Here is a 21,098-nt window from a genome sequence, read left to right as displayed (position 1 = left end):
ATCTTGTGGTGTAGCCGGTCTGGTTCTCACTCACAGCGGTGAGACATCGGCTCCAGTGTCACTCAGTTTGGTTCTGGTCTGTGCTAGTCCCAGGGCCAGACTCTGTTCTAATTAATGGCTTTTTCATTCGGAAATGTGCGCTTCCCTTTCTGCAGTGTTTCCCTATTGCAATGCCTAGGAAGAGCCAAGAGAGTTTTTCTTTTCACCATTTGTGATGCCTGGGGTTCCTTGGGGGCTCTGGGTTTATTCTGTGGTTTGTTACTAACACAGGTTTCCTGGGGGTTTTATAAGATGATCTAAAGCAACCTGACTTGTTGAGCTGACTCAGAAGTGACCCTCCTGAATCACTCCCAGGCAGCTGAGCTGTCTGGAGAGTTGACTGCAGGGGATTGATCTGCTTGTCATTAAAAACAAAATGTTCTGTATCCCTTCAAGAATATCAGAAATAAGGTTCTTTGTTTTGTGAATATTTTCAAAAAGCTCATTTCAGTTTCCTCTTTTTCAAGTAATAGTTATTTAATTAAACACCAATGCAATATCTAAATGCACCTGTCTTGCCCTCATGGTACATAATTTTAAATATTTAAAATTTAAAATAATTTTTAAAATGTAAGTTAAAATAAACAATGTGGAAAACCGTCATCCAAAGAAAAATTAAAAAAAACCACCCACTGAACTACAAAAGAAACACCTGTGAAAAAGACTCATCTGGTACTTTTTCTGGGTAAATAACATGAAAAAGGAGGTACTTGAAACGAGATTTGTGTATTGATTCAGAGCGATTTAAGGATCTGCTTGGGATTCAGATGGCTATCCTTTAAGAGAAGGGGAAAAAAGGAGACTAAGAAGTGCATACTTATAAAATGCTTGAGATGTGTGTGTAAGCTAGGGCTTGACACAGCATTTATGAGTGAATGGAAGAAGTTCTTTTAATTCCTCTACATGCTGGATAAGGTCTTTAACACGTGATCAGGCTCATTGCCCATAGTCCTTTGCCCCTTGTTAGTCTTCTCCTGGCTGTGTGTGTTCCTCATCATGTCAGGTTCACCTTGGAGAACAAAGTCATTGCAACTGGTCATTACTTGAATGTGTGCTAAGGTAGAATTACTGAAACCATGGGCTTACACCAGGTGAAAGGGGGAAGTACAGTGGTGAATCAGGCCTAAACTTTTCTTTGTGTCCTAAATATACTGAATGTGCACTCTCCTTACTTGTTGTAGTGCATTGGAGAGGTGATTTTGGGTTTGAACTGCCTGCAGAGGTGAGAGTCTCCATCTCTGGAGGTCCATAACTACAAGTTAAAGAGGCTTCTTCAACAGTACCATAGGTAAAGTTGATTGTGCCATGAATCAGGGTGATGGATTTGCTGGTCTCTTGAGCTCCCTTCCAGTGCTGTATTTCTGTGATTGGTTATTCGGAGCCACACTGTGAAAAGGTTGTGATGAAGATTAATTCAGAGTGTGTAGCAATTGGACATGAAGGGTCAGTAGTTTGTGGTTGTAAGATCTTGGCCTCAAAAAGAAGAATTTAAGTCTACCAGTAGTAAAAACTTCTCCAGATCTGATGTTTTCCTAAACTACTCCAGGTTTTTAATTCAAACCCCATGATTTCTGGACAACACCCCTCTGATCTGTAAGTGGCACCAGTACACTTCTTGTCACCAAAACACCAGTCCTTCAGTTGAATGTGCTCTTTGAAGTGTACACGTATGAGCACTGCATTCAGGAAGTCTCCTGTCGCAGACCAACTGTTGTAGTAGTTGCAAGAAATACTTATTAGTTCCTCATTCTTCTCCATCTATAAGGAAAAAGCCCAATCTTTCAAACCCATTTGCAACAACATAGTTTTATGTAACACAGCAGGTAATATTCTCTTGTGCATCTTGCAAATGAGTGCAGTGGAAGGCTGTTGGGGTCTGAGGAATTTATCTGCTGGGCTCCACCGGTCCTGCTTCCCTTCTCTCCTCATCTCCATCCCCTCATACACAGGACCTTACCAGTGGTTGAATCTTACCCAGTGTTGCTGTGGCAAATGCCGCATCACCAAGCTGCTGAACAGGTGGCCTTTAATGCTGAGTATTTTTTGTAGTTGGGTAGTTTTGAGGTGTATGACCTGGATTTTGTTTTGCACAGGTGCCCTGTGTTAATTCAGGTGCTCGGCAGCTCTCTGCTATGTATTAACTTGGTCAAAAGCCACAGTGGAACTGAGCATTTTGATTGTGAACAAATTAATCTGGGACACTGTCTTGTGTTTGTACAGTGTCTGGGATGGTGGGTTTCTGCTCTGGGAATAAATATTTTGGAAAATATCTTCAGGTTCCTTGCAGAAGGGACCACTCCTCTCCAGCTATCTCCCCCTGCCCTCACACGGCTCGTCGGGAAGTGACATTTCCAGTGCGCTGATCCCACGAGGGGACCCACTTTTACCCTGTCCAGGGAAAAAGTGAGGGCTTGTTCTGCTCAACACGGAAAAACATTACGTGGGGTGAGGCTGAATTCTGTCCAAACATAAATAGAGTAGCATGCCCCAGAATATCTTTTTGGTTTAAATCTTGCTCAGCAGTCGAAAGTCCCAAGTACCAATAAAGTCACTGACTAATGAACATTACTCAGTTCCTTTGGGTGCTTGGCTAGGGGCACTCATAGTTTCCAGTCATACGATTACTCCTTTTTACTTTAAGCCATCCTGTTTTCCTTTAGTCTTTCAGCCTTACAGAAACATTGAGTAATTTTGTGTTCTGTTCTTAATGGCAAAGTCAAGGGATCCCAGAGACACAGATCTTTTTGGCTTCCTTTCCTGCTACCTGGAAACACCTTTATCTCTGGTGCTAGCTGAAGTGTTGGTTTTCTAGTTTATTTTCCCTTACCATTTCTGAGTCTCTCTTTCTTGCTCCTTTTCCACTGGAACTGAAAACAAAATTGGGATTTTTCAACTAAAGTGTATCTCTGAGATACACAGTAGAGATGAATCAGCACCAGGACATTTGCTCTGCACACCAGGTATTTGATGAGGAGAGAGGAGGGGATTAAAATCAAAACCCGAACCTGAAATTTGGCAAATTATCTCAATAAAAACCTTAGGGAAGGCCAGCCCCAATTTCTGGACAGTTCATTCTTGAGTGCTGGTGGAGAACAGCCAGCCTCCAGTTGAGTCATTAGCCTGGCACATAGGGAACCTTCAGTTCAATTCCTTGTGGTCTCTTGCAGGAGTTTATCTCCAGGAATAAACGTCTGTGTTGTACACCTGAGTGAGACCTGTGAGTTCTTGAGCTGTCATTGATACCTTGTCCTGTGTCACTCAGAACTGCAGCACAGCCCCAGTGTTTAGGGACCTTCAGCATCCAGTCACGTCTCCAGGGACCTCATGCCCGGTGGTGCGTCTTTGGATGGGCAGTGGCTCTGCTGCGAGGTCTTGCACTCCTGTGCCAGGTGGAGCTGCTGGTGTTGTGATTTCAAGTATGCAACACCTTGCCTTAGATAAATTCACTCCTGCTGTACCGCCAAGATACAGGTACACATCAGAGGGAGGACCATGAACGTTTTAGGTAGTTGTGCGACCCAGGAACTTGTTTCACACCTTCAAATCAGAATATGGGTCTGTAAAATGGTGGCTTGAGCTGCATCACCTAGTGCGGTCCTGAGCAAAGCCAGATTGGTGTTTCATCCTGGCCTGGCTCCAGGTGATTTGTGTAGGTCCAGTGGTGGGGAGAGATGTGTTGCCTGCTTCCTAAATCTGGCCTGAGTATTTCTTTTTCACAGAAGTAACACCAAAGTATGTTTGGACTATACAGAAGCTGCAATTGAAATTTACTGGGAGGTAGTTTCTGCAATAATTATCTACAATACCTGAAATATGCACTATCCAATTTTATGTCTGTGCCATGCTGGTATATTTGACTTATTTCATTGTGAGCATTGCATAGAAGTATCACCCATCAGTGAAGTACCTCCATCTTTGGATGGCATTTTGGATGGCAACACTACACCTCAGATTATCAGCAGGGATGAAGAAGAATCCCATGTCCAATTGACCATGGCAAATCCAATTCAAACTGCAAAGGGATATTTTTCCTCCCATTAGGCAGAATGTGATTAATTTCCCATGTGGAAAATTGTTCAAGACGACATGCTTGTAAATTATGGCATAAGAGATCCTATTACTACAAGCTTCATCAAAATCTACTGTGCCTCTCAAAATAGCAATAAGAAGATAATTATATTAACAGCCTTTCTTGTTATTTGATGTATGACTGACATAGGCTGTAAGCTTATTTTCTGCCAGATTGGAGCCTTTATTTAAGGATGGATGCTTTGCCACTTGTGGACATTAACAACAATCCTGGTTTCTGACATTTGAAATTAAAAATGTTACAGCAACGTTTTTAAAATAAGGGATTGAAAGCCAATAGGTGCAAATGTGAGCCCGCAGTTTAAAATGGTGTATCCTCTGGGGATGAAGACTTAAAAACTTCATATCCAAAAAGAAACATGGTTTTAGCAGCAAGTATTCTTGAAGGATCTGTTCTAGAATCTGAGGTGTTCAACCCAGGATCTGCTAAAGAGGGTGCTAGTGATATAACTAACTTAGCTGATGAAGAATTTTACTTAGGACACTCAAATTTGGAGCTGACTGCAAAAAGTTGGAGGAGGATCTCATGATATTGATGGTAAAAAGGCAGTTTGGTGTTGGTAAGCACAAAACAGTGCGGGGGGGAGGAGGACCCTTACAACCTAGGAAGGATATTTCAGTAGTTCTGAGGATGTTTCCTTGAAAACTGCAGCTCAACAGTCAGCAGCAGTCAGAAAGCCAAATGTGGTGTTAGAAAGAATTAGGCAAAGAATGGGGAACAAAACCCAGAGCTTCAGCTGCGGAAATCCATGATTTCCCCATGTCGTGAATACCATGTGCAGGTCTGGTTGTTGCCTCTCGGAAAGGATATATAATAAAGTAAGGTGCTGAGAAGGATGACAGAGGTGATTACAGAGGTGAATTGGCTTCTGTATGAGGGGAATAAATACACTAAAAGTCTTCAGTCTGGAACAAAGGTGATGGTTGGGATAGAGTAGAAGTTTGTGAAATCACAAAGAATTTGAGAGAGTGAGTAGGACATGATTTTTTTTATTTCTCAGAATGCAAAAACCAGATGCAGCCTGTGAAATTTGGAAAGCAATCTTAAAGTGAACAAAAGGAAGTGTGTAATCACATGCCATGTGATTAAATTATGAAATTCATTTCCAGAGGACTCTATAGGGACCACAATATCTGTGGGTTCAAAATCATACTAGAGAAGTTTCTGTAGGATGGAGCCAACACTGGTTGCTAAAAATTATTTTCCAATCCCCAAAAAGTCTAACCACTGAGGTGCAGGAATGGGAAACGTGTATCAGGAGAAGGATCCCATTACACATGTCCTGTTCTTGAATTTCTTGCCTATCGTTTACTGGCCACTCTGGTAGACAGAGAGCTGGACTGCAGAGATCTTTGACCCAACCAAATGCAGCATTCTTGCATTGCTGCAGCAAAGTGGACTAAATCTTCTGTCCCTTTTTATTGTATTGTAACTGCCAGTGAAGCTGCATTCTTGAATTGTGGCAGCTTAAATACATAGATGATGACCCTCCATCTAGAAGTGGAGGAGATGGCATCTGTCCATTCTTAACCTTCTACTTGGAGACTACAAGTCTGCAAGCTGGACCACCTCAGAGGGGTTGTCTGAGGTACCCAATAGTGGGACTTTGTACCTCTGGCCAGCCCTGCGTAGCACTGCACACCAGGACACAAAGGCAAACAGCATTTGGGGAGCTGCCATTCCTGTGTGGTGGCACAAGGAGAGAAAGACCAGTTTGTTTGGTGGTGTGGATTTTGTTAGCAGGCAGCCCTGTTTGGCTGCTCAGTGTCTCTGTGGCTTCAAATGCAATTAATCAGGGCCCGAAAGGGTAATTATCAGCTCACATTCCTAATTCAGATTTCTGTGCCCATTCATGTTACTGTTTTTTCTTTAATTTAGCAATAAAGTTGGGGTTTTTTTCATGTTTTTATGCTGCTGGCCCAGTGATCCTTATTAAAAATAAGAAATAACAAAACATTACTTTCCAGTTCACCTTTTTTTTCTTCTCCCTGGGAAATGAAAAGTCCATATGAACCGTGAAAGGGAACGAAAGCGTGCATAGTCCTTGGGTCCTGCTGTCACCTTGGCTGAAGACTTTTCCTTTCATGGGGCAAGTAATTGCTTAGAGCATTAATCCCTGAAAGAGGCTTTTTATTCTGCAGTGGGCGAAGCTGTGGACATCTGACAGTGCCATTTCCTCTTCTGATCAGACATAGACACTTTGCTGAACGCAGGAGAAGGTGGCCCTGGAAAGCTGGAGGTGCTCAGCACACTCTACCCTGAGCTCCAGGGCAGCAGCTCTGTCCTCCAGGTGCTCTTGCACCCCCAACATTGTGTTTATTTGCATGTGGAGGAATCGAGAAGAATTTTTCAGGGAGGTTGTCCTCAGCTGTCTTCTGGTATCAGCAGGCACTGCTGGTGCCAAGTGACATGTGAGTGTAGTTTAGATTAAGTGGTCTGAGCTAGAAATGACTGAAGTGCTTACACATGGAGGAGCTGGGTATGAGTGAGGCTCGTTATCTAAGTAATTATAAAATAATTTCTCTGTTCCTATGCATTGTCTGAGCCATGCTAACTGTTGGTATGAGTGCTTTTAGTTGTGCAGCTGAGGTGGGGTGATCTGAGAGAGCTTTGCTGTCCCTGGGAGGCCAAGTGACTGGACACTGGCTCGTGTTGGTGCAGGCTACGTGTGCCCACGTGGGTCACCATGTCCACTGCCTATCAAAGGAGCAGGTTAGCTCTGCATCCATCCATCAACTGGGCAGGGGCAATAGGAGAGGTTTCATGGTCAAGAGTTAAAGAGGAGGTGCTGCTGGATGGCCTGGCCACCGACCTGACCCAAAGGCTGGTTTGTCAAGTGATGTGACCACATTGCTCGTCCCAGCTGGGTCATTGCACAGCAGGCTCAGAGGAGGCAGGGAAAGGGGTGCAGGTCTGGCTTCAGAGTCAGTGCAGGGAGGTGCAAATATGACTGCACCAGCCAGACTCCCAACATATGGAAATAAAAGTGCCCATCTCTTGTCCTGTAACACACAGAAATCAGCCATCCCTGCCTTAAAGCATATGCTCATCAATAGTAGCTTTACCAGGGATCAGAGCAGGCCCAGAGGAAATCCCTACTAGAGATTGTCTTAATGACACAAAAAGGTAAGACATACTAAAAAAAGGTGTCTGGAACTGGAGAATGATGCCTGTGGTTTGAGATGGTGTCTTGGTCTTCAGATGAGCTTCCTGACTCGGAGGTCAGCCAGCTTTGGTCTGATTGTCATTCAATGGCTTGCTTCTGTGCCTGTTGTCATCTACTGAAAATCCAGCTTAAAACTAGTCAGAGGTTTCGCTTGGAGGACTCCAGGAGAGCACTTCCATTTGGAAAAAGAGAACAGTGCTCTGTTTTGCAAAGCACAGGGGATTTTGTTTCTGAATAGTGCTCTCTGAAACCCTAGCTGGTAAGTTCCAGCCTCTGACAAGCACAGACACCTAGTTATGTTTGCCGCCATGTTGTTTGTTTGTTTAATTTCTGATTAATTGGTGCCTTCCAAATACCACAACTGCTCTGAGGAGCACTGTCCCTGCCAATCTGACTTCTGAATTTCACGTCCTGTAATGTGGGACCCGTGTACCTGACAGCTGATTTAATCGAGGTCTTCCACAGGAGAGAATTTTGCCTCATTTATGGTGGATATGGAGGATTTGCTTTTGATTAGAATAAATATTTGAACAGAAGGATTTTCTGGCCCCAGATGCCAAGGTAGATATATTTTCACTCTGCATGCAATCAGCAGAGGGATCTAGGGACTAGCTTTATTGCTTTCATTAGCATGTGCTCATTTTGTGACCTTGTGAAGCCACCTTCACATCCTTACCCCTCAATTTCTACCTGCAATGTTCCTGTAAGAGTATGTGCTGTAGAACCGTGTTATTGCATGACCTACCTCCTAGTAATAATAACTTTGATCTACGTGGTGTGAATGCAAATATTATTTTATTCATAGCTCCAGTTCTCAGCCAGATTAAGGGTGGAGTCTCCGAAGCAGTGTTATTGCCAGTCCCGCCAGAGGATGTGGCTAGGGTCTTACTATGTTTTCCCAGTGTAGTTTGGCAAGGGTGTGGTGCAAATCCATCTCCCTCCAGTGACCTTGCTGCAGGGTCTTTGACCCCAGTGGATGTAGCTCAAAGGCAGCCTGTCGGTGAGGCTGGCGCTGGCCCAGTGTCTGTGAGGTAGTGACTCAGGCTTAGTGTCACAACAGCACATACATTCATGACAAGTCTCATAAAAGCTTGTAAGACAGTGCAAATGTTTTAATAGGCTCAATTCGTTAAGGCTGCTGCTTTAAAAGATTGAGGTGGGACCATATGGTCCTTTCCTGGGTGTACCACCGAGTATCAATAGAAAGTCTCCTATTGACTTCAAGAGACCCCAGTGAGCAAGGGGGTATTTGATGAGTTTTTGGAAAGAGCAGAGGAAGAGTTTAGTTAATGTAGCTACAGGGACATGGTCTTGCCCTTCAGGAAGAACATTTTTCATGATTAAGGTGACACAGAGGTATTTGAGAGGCTCTTGCCTTTTTTCACTCTGGGGTCAGGAGCTCGAGTAGCTCAGATAATACAAGCATGTTCACCAGCAAATATGTAATAAAAGCAGGAGCTGCTGGTTCCCAAACACGTTGGACCAATGTACAGGGATCCATGTCATTCCCACACTGGCCAGGGAATGAAAGGTCCTCTTGAACACAGTTCTGCAGACTGTCTGTGGACCACTAGTGATTTTAAGATCACAGGTCAGGAGCCACTAACTACGTAGGTGAAAACAGGACACTGGCGTCAGCTGATACAGGAGGAAAACCAAGTGCTTCAGGAATGAGACATAGTGGTTTATGTTTCTATGATCAGTTTGGTATAGGGTCTAGATAGTTTGATCATTATTTAAGCTTTGCTGTTTCTGCATATTAAATGACTTGGTCCTGGAAATTGATCTTTTTGGAAGATGTTCAACAAACACATGGTGCAGTGGATGTCTAAGTGTGCAGATTCTTATCTTAGGGGACAAGTATGCATAGGCAAGGGTGATGCTTTGGATCTGCATAGGCTTTACTGTTTTCCGTGCCTTTTGCTCCCAGCATAGCAAAGACTGTATGCAAAGAGAGGGACACTCCTGCATCCTCTGTGTGAGGAAGCTGTGCTGTTTCCTAAGGCAGTATTTCTCGGATGTTTTGAAAACGTGACCCTTTTTGACTCCTTGTCTCTGTAGAACTCGGAATTGTCATCAGGTCAGTTCCTCTGGGTGAGGGTGTGCCAGTTGCTGGTGTTGCTGGCTGCAGGTATAAATACCATTCTCCCACTCCCCTCGGACAAACTGACTGCTTTCTGCAATTAAAAGCAGTTGGCTGTTTGCAGGCTAATGTAGCACTTGCAACCAGTAATTACAAATGAGTTCACTTTCCACCTTGGGGAAGCTGAGCTGCCTGGTTCGAGGAGGCACCAGTTTCACTGCACAAATTGAAGACTTTAATCACTGAGTCAACACTCCCAGCATTTTGCAACCGCTCACAGACGGGGAAGTTCGGTTTTAAGGACTCTGGGGACTTGTGCTCACAGTGAGATCCTCTTGTATGGGATAGATGCTTTACTTTGCTGTACTCTGGTAGTAAAGCTGGTTTAAGCAAGGGGATGGATCTCTTCATGTTTGCTGTTACATACAGACCAATGCACAAAGAGCTGCCCCACAGTAAGAAAATTAAAAGGATTATTTTGTAGACGTTTTGCCTGCCCTTTCAAGACCTAACAGTGAATAATTTTCCTGCATCATGATTCCTGACTTGCTTTGGAGAGGTGGGAGATTTGCAGCTGGGGCAGCTGAAGAGGAGATTACAGGAGCAATGGGTTGTTTGGGTGGTAGCAGCAGGACATAGAGCAACATGAAGTAGCTCTTGGCTTATGCAAAACATTGTACAAACAGTAACAGAGCTGTTAGCTTGAGATTTGCACCCCGTGGCCCCCATCCGTCACTCCTGAATTTCAGCATCGGTGCTCATGGTTTTTCTCCTTTGTCCAGCTGTGCCTGGTGCTTGAATTCCCAAAGTCTGTGCTAGCAAAGCTGTTCTAGAGCTGATGCTGTTGTCCCTGGAGAATCGTAGTTGCCCCTACAGACAGTGGAAAACAGCCAGGTTCAGAGGTAGGAACCCTTTGCTGGTGGGGAACCCAGCCTCGCCTCTTGCCTGTCTTTGGTTTCCCCTTATAAGTATTCACATAAGGGCCTATTCTGCTTATTACTTCTAATGGATGAAGATTTCTCTTCCTGGTGATATTCTTTTACACAAGCCATGTTATTTCCCATGCTTTATTGCTTCTTGGTGGTTTTTTTTAACATCGCAGTTTATGCACATCAAAAACAGGATCCAAGTGCAGAAGGACACCCTCCCCTTCATTGCCCATATCTCAGGGCAGTATTGTTAGTGCTTGTGTTGGCTTTCCTGGCTGCCCCATCTGTCTCCATCACCTCTTGTCACCTTCCATAGTAATTCCTGCTGATTAGCAAAGGCCTTTATCAACTGAGTCTCTTTGGCAGCCAAGTTCAGCCAACAGTTCTGACTTTGTCATGAGTTTCTACTTATTAAAAGCGTCCTTCCCCCTCCCACCAGTGGAAACACTATGAATCATTTCCCTCCCCTTTCTTTGTCAGAAGCAAATGCCATCAGTGTTAGGACCCTGGCACTGACTTTCTGACTCCAGGAAATAATGGACGAAACAATCCATGGAAACTGGGATACCCATGTAAAAGTAAGACATTCTTTTCTAAGGAACACACCTCTTTTTTGGCTGCTCTCAGATTGCCATCTGGTTGACAAGCATACATACTTCCATGAGAAATACAAAATTATTCTTCTATCCCATGGTGTTGTGCTGTTGAATAACCTGTTTTACATTGCAAGGTGTTAGTGTGTATTTAAGTGATCGATTTGGGAGTTACGTTGTGTGACAGCTGCCTGAGAGTTTTGGCCAGGACCCTGAGGTGGATGTCACAGCTTAGATAGGTTGAAAGGCATTTGTGTCATACCTGGTTGTACATCTGCGCTTCTTCAGTGTATAAAAATAATAATAACAGCTATGTGTAAGAAGTAGAAGCCTTCATAAAAATACTTGAGTAGCCAGATGGTTTTAGTTACACTGGAGGAAGCTGCTTACCCCAAAAGGAGAACCTGTAACTTCATGAGGGCTAAATTCTTTACACTTTTTTACTGATGCAATCTCAATGTAACTGCAAAAAGAGTCTGACCTCATCTCATAAGCAGACTCTGTCTCTGAGAAGTTGATCTTAGGTTGAACACATTGCTTGGCAATATATATATACAGACGTGGTACCTCCCAGGTTCTCAAGTAGAGAGGAGAGAACCAACAGCACAGTAACAAGAACATGAAGAGGCAGAAACAGGAGCTTTTCCCTGCTCTTAGGAGACAGCTGACTGACAGAGCCTCCACAGCTGGAGGTTCTGTAGTCAGAGGCAGCACATGTCTCTTTTAAACATAGATCAGATGAGACATTGGAGTATTTTTAATGCACCCATTAATCTTCAGGCTGTCCACTGTTGAATATTTATCCTATGGCTTGCTTCATGTACTGCCCCTTGAAGTGTGGTGACAGTACTTGAGTAGATTAAATGTGAATATGCATTTGACCATTGTCCCTTTGAGAGTGGGTTTGGGCTCTTCCTAACCTCTGACAGATGATCCTGGCATGAAACAACTGGTGACCTTAGACCAACCTGTCACCCAGATGTCCCTTGAAAGGAGACTCAAGCTCAGCAATCAGAGAATAAGAGCAAGAAGTGGATCTGTTCTCTGGTAGATTTGTAAAGGAGCTAAACAGCAATTTCCCTGCCTCGCTGTTGCCCCTGCCACAGCTCCCACTCACTGCTGGCTCCAAAGAGCAGCAAAGCTGGCAACTTGGGACTGAGCCGCTGTGGTGGTCATGCAGACATCTCCAGAAGGTCTCAAGGCCTAGATATGCAGCACATCTCCTTGACAGTGAAAGGTGTGATTACGAGATTTGTTTCAGAGCTTAGAGTTTACAAACCACTAGTCCATGGTAGTAGGTGCTGTGGCAGCTGGCATCTGCTGTGATTGAAGGGTCTGTACAGCTTATGTCCCCCTCCCTTGAAGAGGAAAGACTGGATTCTCCTGCTTGGCATCCCCTCAGGGACTTCCAGTGCTTCTCTGCCTAGTGATGCCCAGTGCTGTCCTGCCTTCAGACTGTGCTCCATAGTGTCACCAAGACCACCAGGAGCTGGGCTTCTTCTCTGCATGAACCACGTCCTTGACTATTACAAAGCATTAGGCTGTAGAGCCTTCTCGTCTGTTAAGCACAGACCTGTAGGCTAATGGGAGGACCAGAGAGTTGGGGTGCTTTTAAGCCTGTTTGTTCTTGGGATTCATGACACTTGTTACAATCTGTGCTACTCTTAAGTATGGGGTTATGCAGGAATAATGTGATATTCAGAGGATACCTTTAAGCTTGCAGAATCAGCAGCTGCCAGATAGACAGTCTCCTGCATAGCTTTATTATTCCCACTTTGTGCACCCACTGTGTATACAGGAGGAAACTGAGGTCTTGTGGGAGAAGAGGTGTGTGGTCGTGGAATTAAAGACTACATTTATATATACAGAGGGATGAAGGGATGACTTAAGATGCCCCTACAATGCTAAACCTGATACTTTGCCTCTTATCCACATTAATTTCCTAGGAATAATATTTTCTTTAAAGAAAAAAGGATAAAAATAAATATTGTTATCCTGCATTAGCAGCAGGACTGGAGCCCTGTGTCTTCCCCACGTCTTTCTTTCCCAGTGCTGCAGTCCTCGGAGTCCTTCCTAACATGCCAGACCTCCCTTGGCCCGGTCTAAGCCTGGCACATTGGTGAATGAAATATTTTCATGAGGCAGCACCATCCCGTGTAGCCTATAGCTTCCCATCTGAGTCCGAGACAGACTTCCCGTTTACTTCCTAGCTGGGCTGCAGCATGGTTAAAAAGCTGCTCGTCCTTCTGTAAAATGGGGGTGTAGTGCCTGAGGAGGCTTAAAAGAGCTGCAGTAAAATCCAGGAGAGAGGAAGCAGCACTGTATGTACTCACACAGGAGTATATCCCTACCTTAGAGATGTGGAAACTACCCAGAGGAAAAGCCAAGCGGCACATAAACCACTACTCCTGCCTGGGCTGTTCTACGTTTACTGGCCACCCCGGGACTTCCCCACTTCACATTAGCACTGCATGAAATGCTCCTTTCCACTGGCGTTCTGAGGGCTCCTCGTTGGCTCTTACGTGTCCCTACTGCTTGGCTGTCTGCCTGCTCTTCATTTCTTTATGGTGACCAAACCTACCTCGTTAGGCAAAGCTTTCCATTAAGGGGGTCTGTGTCCAGTGCACACACTTGAAGAGTGTAAAGAGTTACAGTGTGTGTCTCTTGGACTATCTGCCTTTTCCAGTCCCATGGGACCTCTCCTGCTTTTGGAGGAAGATTGGTAGAAATGGGGGAAAGTAGTAGTAACTCGTACTGGATCTGCAGTGGTTCCTGCTGGTCAGTTGTGGCAGCTTTGGCTCAGCTTCTGTCAGCACAGTCTGTCTTCCCAGAAGAGGGGAGGAGCTAGGCATTTTGGAAGTTGTCCCTTCTTAGAGGTGTTTCTGTACCTCTGGCAATGAGAATTCTCTGCCTGAGGACCCCCAGGATTTGTGAGGAGGTCCCTCCTTCCTGCCCACCAGAACTGGATGTGCTTGCGGAGTGTCCTTGTTTTTCTTCTTGCTTTTATCTTTGTTGACTGCTACTCCATGGTGCTCTAAACTACTCAACCTTCTCCAGATCTCAGTTTTGAATACCATACTGGACTGGGCAGCTACAGATATTGCCCACAGCCCTCATCAAGCCTTTTCCAGCTTCCAATAGCAAAGGGAAAATCTTCCTTTTTCTGAAGGGATAAAAATGGAAGCACCTTCTGGGCTTTGCTTCGTCCTAACGCCACAGTCATCCTGATATTTTCCATCTCCATTTAAGGACTGAATTAAGACTCATCATATCCTGGGGTCTTTTTTGTACTCTGTGTTTAATATAACGTTCTTTATTATATTTATCTTGTTTCTTATGTTTGAGTCTTTCATTTATTATGTTACTTTGAAGACTGGGCCTCCCTGTAAACTGTCTTTTTAGGAAAGCTGAATTGCATTTACAGGAGATCTTTAATGTGTTTAAGTCTTTGGTTTCTTTATGTTTTTATATGGTCACCAGTTCGACTTTCGACTCATGGCTTGAACTGAAAACAGGAAAGCCAGAAAGTGAGAATGTTTCCAAAATGTCGCTTTCTCTTCTCAGTATATTTATAAAACTTGCAGAGAAATACCAAGATCTCCTACACCAGCATTTCTGGAGCACTGAGAAAGGAACTAGTCTTTTCTCTACAGCTAACCCCTTGCCCCCCAAAAAAGTGGTTTACTGCAGTTAAGCAGTACAAGTACAATGTGATCCTGGAGGCTATTAGAAATAATAAATGTTTCGGAAGTGCAGGTATTTCTCCCCATTTCCAGACACAGAAGCAGGAAAGCAGCAAGGTTTTGGTGTGTCCAAAGTTGTTTGGTGCAGGGAGATGGAAGTGCCACCTTCCTTCTCCAGCAGCCTTTGGCTAAATCGCTCAAACTCAGATGAACATCTCAGACACCTATTGAAGATTTCCTTTGTGCTCTGTGACTGCGTGCCATCACGTCCTACAGGGATGGCTCAGCACCAGCTTTGTAATGAGATAACCACAGGGAACCCAGAGAGATAAATTTATGGCACTAGGAAATTACTTTACCTCACAGGACAAACTGTTTTGCTGCCAGAATTGGGGATGGAGGTAAACCACTTTCTCCTGTCTGAAACAAAAGGCCTTAACACCTTCCAGATTAGCAGCTATGGAGGAAAAGGCAACCAAAAGGGGCAGAGTCTGGGAGGGTTTAGAGCCTCTGCTACTGGACTGTTAAAGGCTGCTGTTTCATTAACCTCTCAGCTTGTGTAATCATGACAGAATCAAAGCCACATATTCAGATTTTGGATCTGATTTCATTTCCTATTCCATTTTCTTATCCCATGGTCTATGGATGAGTATCTTATTTGCCTGTTGGCAGAAGAAGTTTGGAGCAGGGGGTGGTATATATGTCAGTGGTTTTTTTATGTAGACATTTCATGCACTAAATAATGCTGGCAGATACTGTTTTCTTCCACCACAAGGAGAACGTATAATTTATTCTTGTCTCATTTCATTAAAAGAAATACAGCACAAAAGAAAAAGGGAAGAAAACCACCAAAAAAGGATATGAAGATATAATCCCTTCTAGCCAAAAAAATACCAACTCTATGACATCCTTGTGTGGGGGGAAACTCAGCTCCTAGATTATTTTGATAAACTTTGTTACAATCAGTTTCACACAAAACCCGGTCGTTTATTTAATCTTAACTGCTTGCAGAAATGTCATCCAGTAAGGACACTGAGGTTATTTTTTTTTTTTCACTTTCAAAAAAAGAGAGTTTGTTTACTTTTCTTCTATTATTTGGTTTCCCTCTGTAGATTTACAAGGGCTCTGTCACCAACAGCCTTGTATTTGCTCGAGAGCTGACTGTGTGGTTTGTCTGCCTGCAAGGGCAGAAGCATCTGCAGTGGGAGGCAGCTGAGTGGGCAGGCATGGGGTGTAGATGGAGCCTGCATCCCACTCCAGCGATGCTTGCTGCACTGCCAGCATGGATGTGCCAAAGCAGCCCCGAAGTAGAAGGGAGTCATAACATGGTGTCGGTCCGTTCCAGGATAACGCCATCACTAAAAGGGAACCAAAAGTTTTTTGCGTTAAGTACAGGATGAAATCAGAAAAACTCCCTCTGCCCCATGAGTCACAGTGGTCCCCTTTCAGTGGCTCATACAAGCAGGACTTTGGTGACAGTTACTGAGGTTTCACAGAGCTGCTGTGCCTGTGGTAGTTGTTGGCTGTGTGCTGCATCTCCTGTGCAAACTTAAGACCAGCAGCATCCAGCTGCAAGAAGTGCCATGCATGCTTCTCTAATAGGTATTGCCCTGCGTCCCTCTGCTGCCTGCCCCACAGCATGTTTCTGTGCAGTTTGCTCCAAGGGCAGGAGCGGATCTGCTGCTCACACCTCCTCCGAGTGTGCCGTCCCATCTGTCTTGTAGCAATGTAGTGTCACAGTCACAAAAAGCTGCTGCTGTGCAAATCTCTCCTGTACTGGGACTCCTCTGATGGGGACAAAATGGGGTTGCAGAGCTCAGCCACTGGGGCTGCTGACAGCTGTGGTTGGAGCCAGGGATGAAACCCCATCTGCTGACCTTTCTGCTTGGTGCTGTTGTGCTACCCTGCATGGCAGACGATGCCCCTAACCCTCCCCTTTCATCTGTTCCCTCCTCAGGCAAGATCCTGTTCCGGAGGAGCCATGTCCGAGACGTAGCTGTGAAGAGGCTGAAGCCCATCGACGAGTATTGCAGGGTAAGAGCTCTGGGGAAGGTGTCTGGCAGCCCTGCTGCCTGGGGGCTCACAGCCCCCCAGCGCTGGGCTTTCCTGATGGATACTAGAGAGCTTCATCTGTGTTGTGTCCATCATAAGGAAGGATGGTCCTTACCAAACACCACCAAGACTAACAGGGCAGGTGAAAACAGTCTGCTGTTTGCTCCCAGGGTCCTCTCAGCATTTTACTCTGCAAACTTTATGCACCAGGTTGGTGCCTCCTTTACTCAGTAAAGGCCGTAAGCCTCATCTGCCCAAAATGTGGATTTTATTTCTACTTCAGCCTCAATGAATGCAGGAGTTGAACAAGCAGAGAGGCATGACTAAGATGGTGTTTTCTTCTGTTCCCTGCCCATCTGTCCCCCAGTGCTGCACGAGGGACAGTGCCGGCTGGGGCAGCACTGGGGGTGGGCCGGTGGCCTCCAGGAGTGCTTTACCTTGATGAGTGAAAGACTGGAAATGTATTGCAGGACAGAAAAGCGTGGCTGAGTTGAGAAGAAGGTTAAGTCACCTAATCTTTCCTTCCTAGCTTAGAGTTTATGATTTTATGATAATTAATCCTCTGAAAGTAGATTAAAAGTCGTTTCTAAGCAAGGCAGATACTCAGTTTTTGTAGAGTTACCGAGCGCGTCAGTCAGTACATAATTTAAACCCCAGACTTCCTCTCTTATTTCCTGTGGGGTTTTCTTTCCGTTTTTAGAAAGCCAGAGGAGCAGGTGGAGGGGAAAAAATACATTCCCAAGAACTTCTCCAGTCAGACATTTGCTCATCCAAAATTGGGAGCAGATCGCTGAAGTGCCTGAGGCATGCTGCAGGGGGGGCAGTGAAACCCATGCCATCTGCACCCCCCGGGTGAGGAAACTGCAATTAAAGTCTTATCTCATGAGATCAGTCTTTCTTGTGTGACAATTAATGCACTGTCTTCCTGCCAGTGGCCAAACATCTTTAAAATATGTAGGGTCTTACTGCATCCCCAGCCGCCCTCCTTCAGACAGGAACTGCTTGCGACAGGAGCGGTGAGGGCTGATGTCAGGGTTCACCCAGCAGATGCGTGGTGGGAAAAGTGGTGATTTATGCCGGGGGCAGCTGCTTCTCTGGGACCCCTTTGTCTGCACCCCAGACAGACCCGACCTGACCTGGCTGGGCCTGCTGGCGCCCTGCCGCTCACAGCCAAGGGATATGTTGTGGTGTCGGCCGCTGGCATGTTCGTTGACACCATGGCACTGTGATTGTCACCCTCCTCCTCACTTCCTATTTTCTCTCCTAGAGAAATCTGGCTCGGTTCACAGAATCATAGCATGGTTTCACTCTGGTTCAGATGATACGGGGCAGATGCCTAGCTTGGAGACATTGCCTAAAGCCAAGCTGTTTACTTAACCTGTTTATTAATAGGTGCTGCTTTTATGAGCATAGACCCAGCCATGTTGTGTTAGCCCAGTTTCCCCCAGGCCAGTATTTCCCACCTCCAGCAGCAGCCACAGTGGTGCCCAGCAATGTGCATGACAAACCTATAGTGACTTCTCCAGAATATTATCCCAGTTTCCAGTGATCTCTGGCTCAGAAGTTTCTTGTGCCTGATGTAGTGTCTTTATTTCATTTGCAGTTTACTGTAATTTGTATTTAATTTGCCTCTGCACGTCACGGTAGAAGATGTTTAAATCTGGATAGCATTGGAGAGCGAGGCTCATAGTCACTGAAAAGCAGGCATTGCATCTCATGTCTTTGTGAGTGCTTCAAGAGAGCTACATCCTCCTTAGTGTCTTTCTGCATGGGTTGTTAGGTCTTTAAGGAAAGAAGGCCCTGGCTAACTCATCCACCCCCCTTGGGATGTCCCTTTCTCGCCACCTTTGCTGAAGGTCACCACTTACAAGGTTTCTGGGAACATGACCTTCATAACCTTACTGTAATCTTTCCATCCCTATGTGAAGTTAACCACAAATGACAAAAAGCTGTGAACTGGGAATGGAAAATTAGGTGGTGAGTCTAAACCAGAGTGGCCACAGGGTCTCTCTCCATTTAGCTGGAACTACAGAGAAAACCTGAGTGACTCGCTTAGCTCTGATGCTAACTTCTGGAGTGCTGAAGTGAAATGCAATGAATCCCCTCTTGGTGTAAGAAGGGAAAACGTTAGGGGTTTTTTTTTTTTCTAGTAAAATAATATTACTCACTACTGTTTCCTACTGTGTAGCAGCCACTGGTGCATATGCGTGACTTGAGAGCGGGATCATGCCCACCTCTTTGGAAGTGTTAGCGGTTTTTTGCATTTCTTCCCCTGTGCAGTGGATGTTTTGACTCTTTAGAGAATTGTATAGAACTGTAGAGGAAGAACATCATTTTGACAAGTTCAGTCCTGCTTCTATAAAAGACTGCAAAGCTTATGGCCCATGCTAGTCCTAAAATGAGTAGGCAGACAACATGCTTAATTTTGAAAAATTTAGAGAATTATGCTGGAATGATGTGGGTGAAGTTGATGGAGAAAATCTGACTTGGGATAATAAAATGAATAAATGAGACAATAAACCTTTGTCTACTGGAATCTGTGAGGAAGCAGAGGAGGGAGGCAGGTCCAGATGCAAAATTTGTGGTAATTTTTTTGCCAGATGAGGATTCTCCATCCATTTCACCTGCCCTGGAAAAACAAAGCACAGATGGGCCCTGACAAATGGGCGGTGCAAATGTTCAACCATTTGTTGTTTTGGTTTTGCAGACTGTCTCTGACAGAGCGTGGTGATTTGCATGGCTGAGAAGCAGGTCTGACTTCTGCTGTTTGGGTGTGTTGTGGTTCCTGCACTGGGCACAGTAGCAGTGACAGGCAGAGGCTGTCAGAGAGTTTGTGGGGATACTTGGCCATAAGGGGAGGTCTGCAAAATGTTCTGTATCAGGGGCATGAGCCCTCTGGACCCTACAGCACAGGCCTCCTGACCCCTCATGCCTGGGTGATTGTTCATTGCATTGTACCAACTTAGGGAAATGCCATCACAGAGGTAATTAGGCCAGTGTTTTTGCTAAGGCCACAAGGAACTTTAAAGTTGCAATGAAAAACAGAGGACTAGGACACACAGGGGAAGATTTTCAGGACTTTTCTCATCTGTAAGGGTGAAAGTGCAGAGTCTGGATGTCCTTACCGGTAATCTGAGCGAGTTACCAAACAAACTGCATTTTGCCAGTAAATATATGCTGCCCACTGGAATTAGTATGTCTGGATGATTTCCCTCTTAACTGTAGGCTTGGAATTAGTTTAGTGTGATTTAAGGTCTTCCGGGCTCATTGGGCCTGGTTTGATTAATTTATTTATGAGTTTTTGCCAATGTGAAAGAAGGAACAACTTCATAGCCTTGCCTTGCCAGGGGCATTTTATTTATTAAGCTTTTCATCTCCCAAACACACCTCTGGTGTGTGCTTGTCCGGTATGTACCATCCTGTATTGAAGAAGGACCTCTCAGGTTGGTGGTTCACAAAACCACCGCTCTCTCCCTATGCAGCCCTCTGGGAAGACTCAGGACAGCATTTGCAGACTTGCACCTTTGTGCATGTTGGTCCTAATTGAGGGAAGCGTGTTTGTGCAGGGAAGCTGTTAAGATGTCAAGTCCTATTGTCATATACAGTGCCCTGAATTTGTCACATGCCTTTATGCTGTCCCAGCTGGCGGTGGATTTAAGTAGAGGCTTACAGGCTTTTCTGTAGTGAGGCTTGAGTACACAAATGCATGCCACCTAAATAAGAATTAGATGAGCAAGTCACATCAGTGCCAGGAAATGTTGGTCATTCTTTTATTAAGTCCACAGTTTGAGAGACCACACTTCAAAAACGTAATTACCTCCCTCTTGGTCTCTCAGCCCTGCCTCTCTTTCAGGGTTTAATCCTTGAACCTGTCAAGACAGACACACAGATGGTTCAGTCTCTATCAATTGTACAACTAAGCTAGTGCTGATTGAAGATGGAGTGGAGTAATAGTTAGTCCTGGTTAAGAATGAAAGAGTTTAAGTGAAAAACTTTCAAACTTTATCTGTCATTTCTTAATCTAAATTTCAGAATCCTGATGTGTTTAGACCAGTTACAGTGATGAGAGTTAATTATTTGCAATGCCTCTCAGCACCTGGAGTAGAGTCTCTCTTTCCATTGACTTACGGTACTTTCATGCCAGAGGACCAGAACTATGTACCAGTTATTTCCAAAACTCTGCACCCTCTTTTTCTCCTTCCCTCAGCTCTTTATTTATTCCTACATTTCCTCACTTCTCCAGCCTGAGTCACTACCATGTACTCTTCATCCATGTCTCTGACACTCGGTGTTTGCAGTCAGACCTCCACACTTCAGTGCTTTGGGTTCCAACCTCCACACTTCAGTGCTTTGTCTGGAGTTACTTGAGGCTCTCAAAATGGAAAGTGTTTTCACATAAGTGAAACAATTTATTTCTCTGTTCTGAGAATTGAACTATTTTAATTGCACTTTCCCCCTTGCTG

The 21,098-nt window shown here is 44.8% G+C and overlaps 1 protein-coding gene across 3 annotated transcripts in view; it reads left to right on the top strand.

The window, feature by feature from the left end:
* SH3PXD2A (SH3 and PX domains 2A) overlaps positions 1-21,098 on the top strand; it is a 258,532-nt gene that overhangs the window by 92,677 nt on the left and 144,757 nt on the right. For all 3 annotated transcript variants that reach the window (XM_074875217.1, XM_074875218.1, XM_074875216.1), the window contains exon 4: positions 16,541-16,617. In XM_074875217.1, coding sequence (XP_074731318.1) covers positions 16,541-16,617 — 77 coding nt within the window. The remainder of the gene's footprint in view (positions 1-16,540; positions 16,618-21,098) is intronic.

This window comes from Strix uralensis, chromosome 7 (genome assembly GCF_047716275.1).
Source record: "Strix uralensis isolate ZFMK-TIS-50842 chromosome 7, bStrUra1, whole genome shotgun sequence".
In the NCBI taxonomy this organism is placed as follows: Eukaryota; Metazoa; Chordata; class Aves; order Strigiformes; family Strigidae; genus Strix; species Strix uralensis.
Note: the sequence above shows the minus strand (reverse complement) of the source record. Positions and strands in the feature narration are given on the sequence as shown.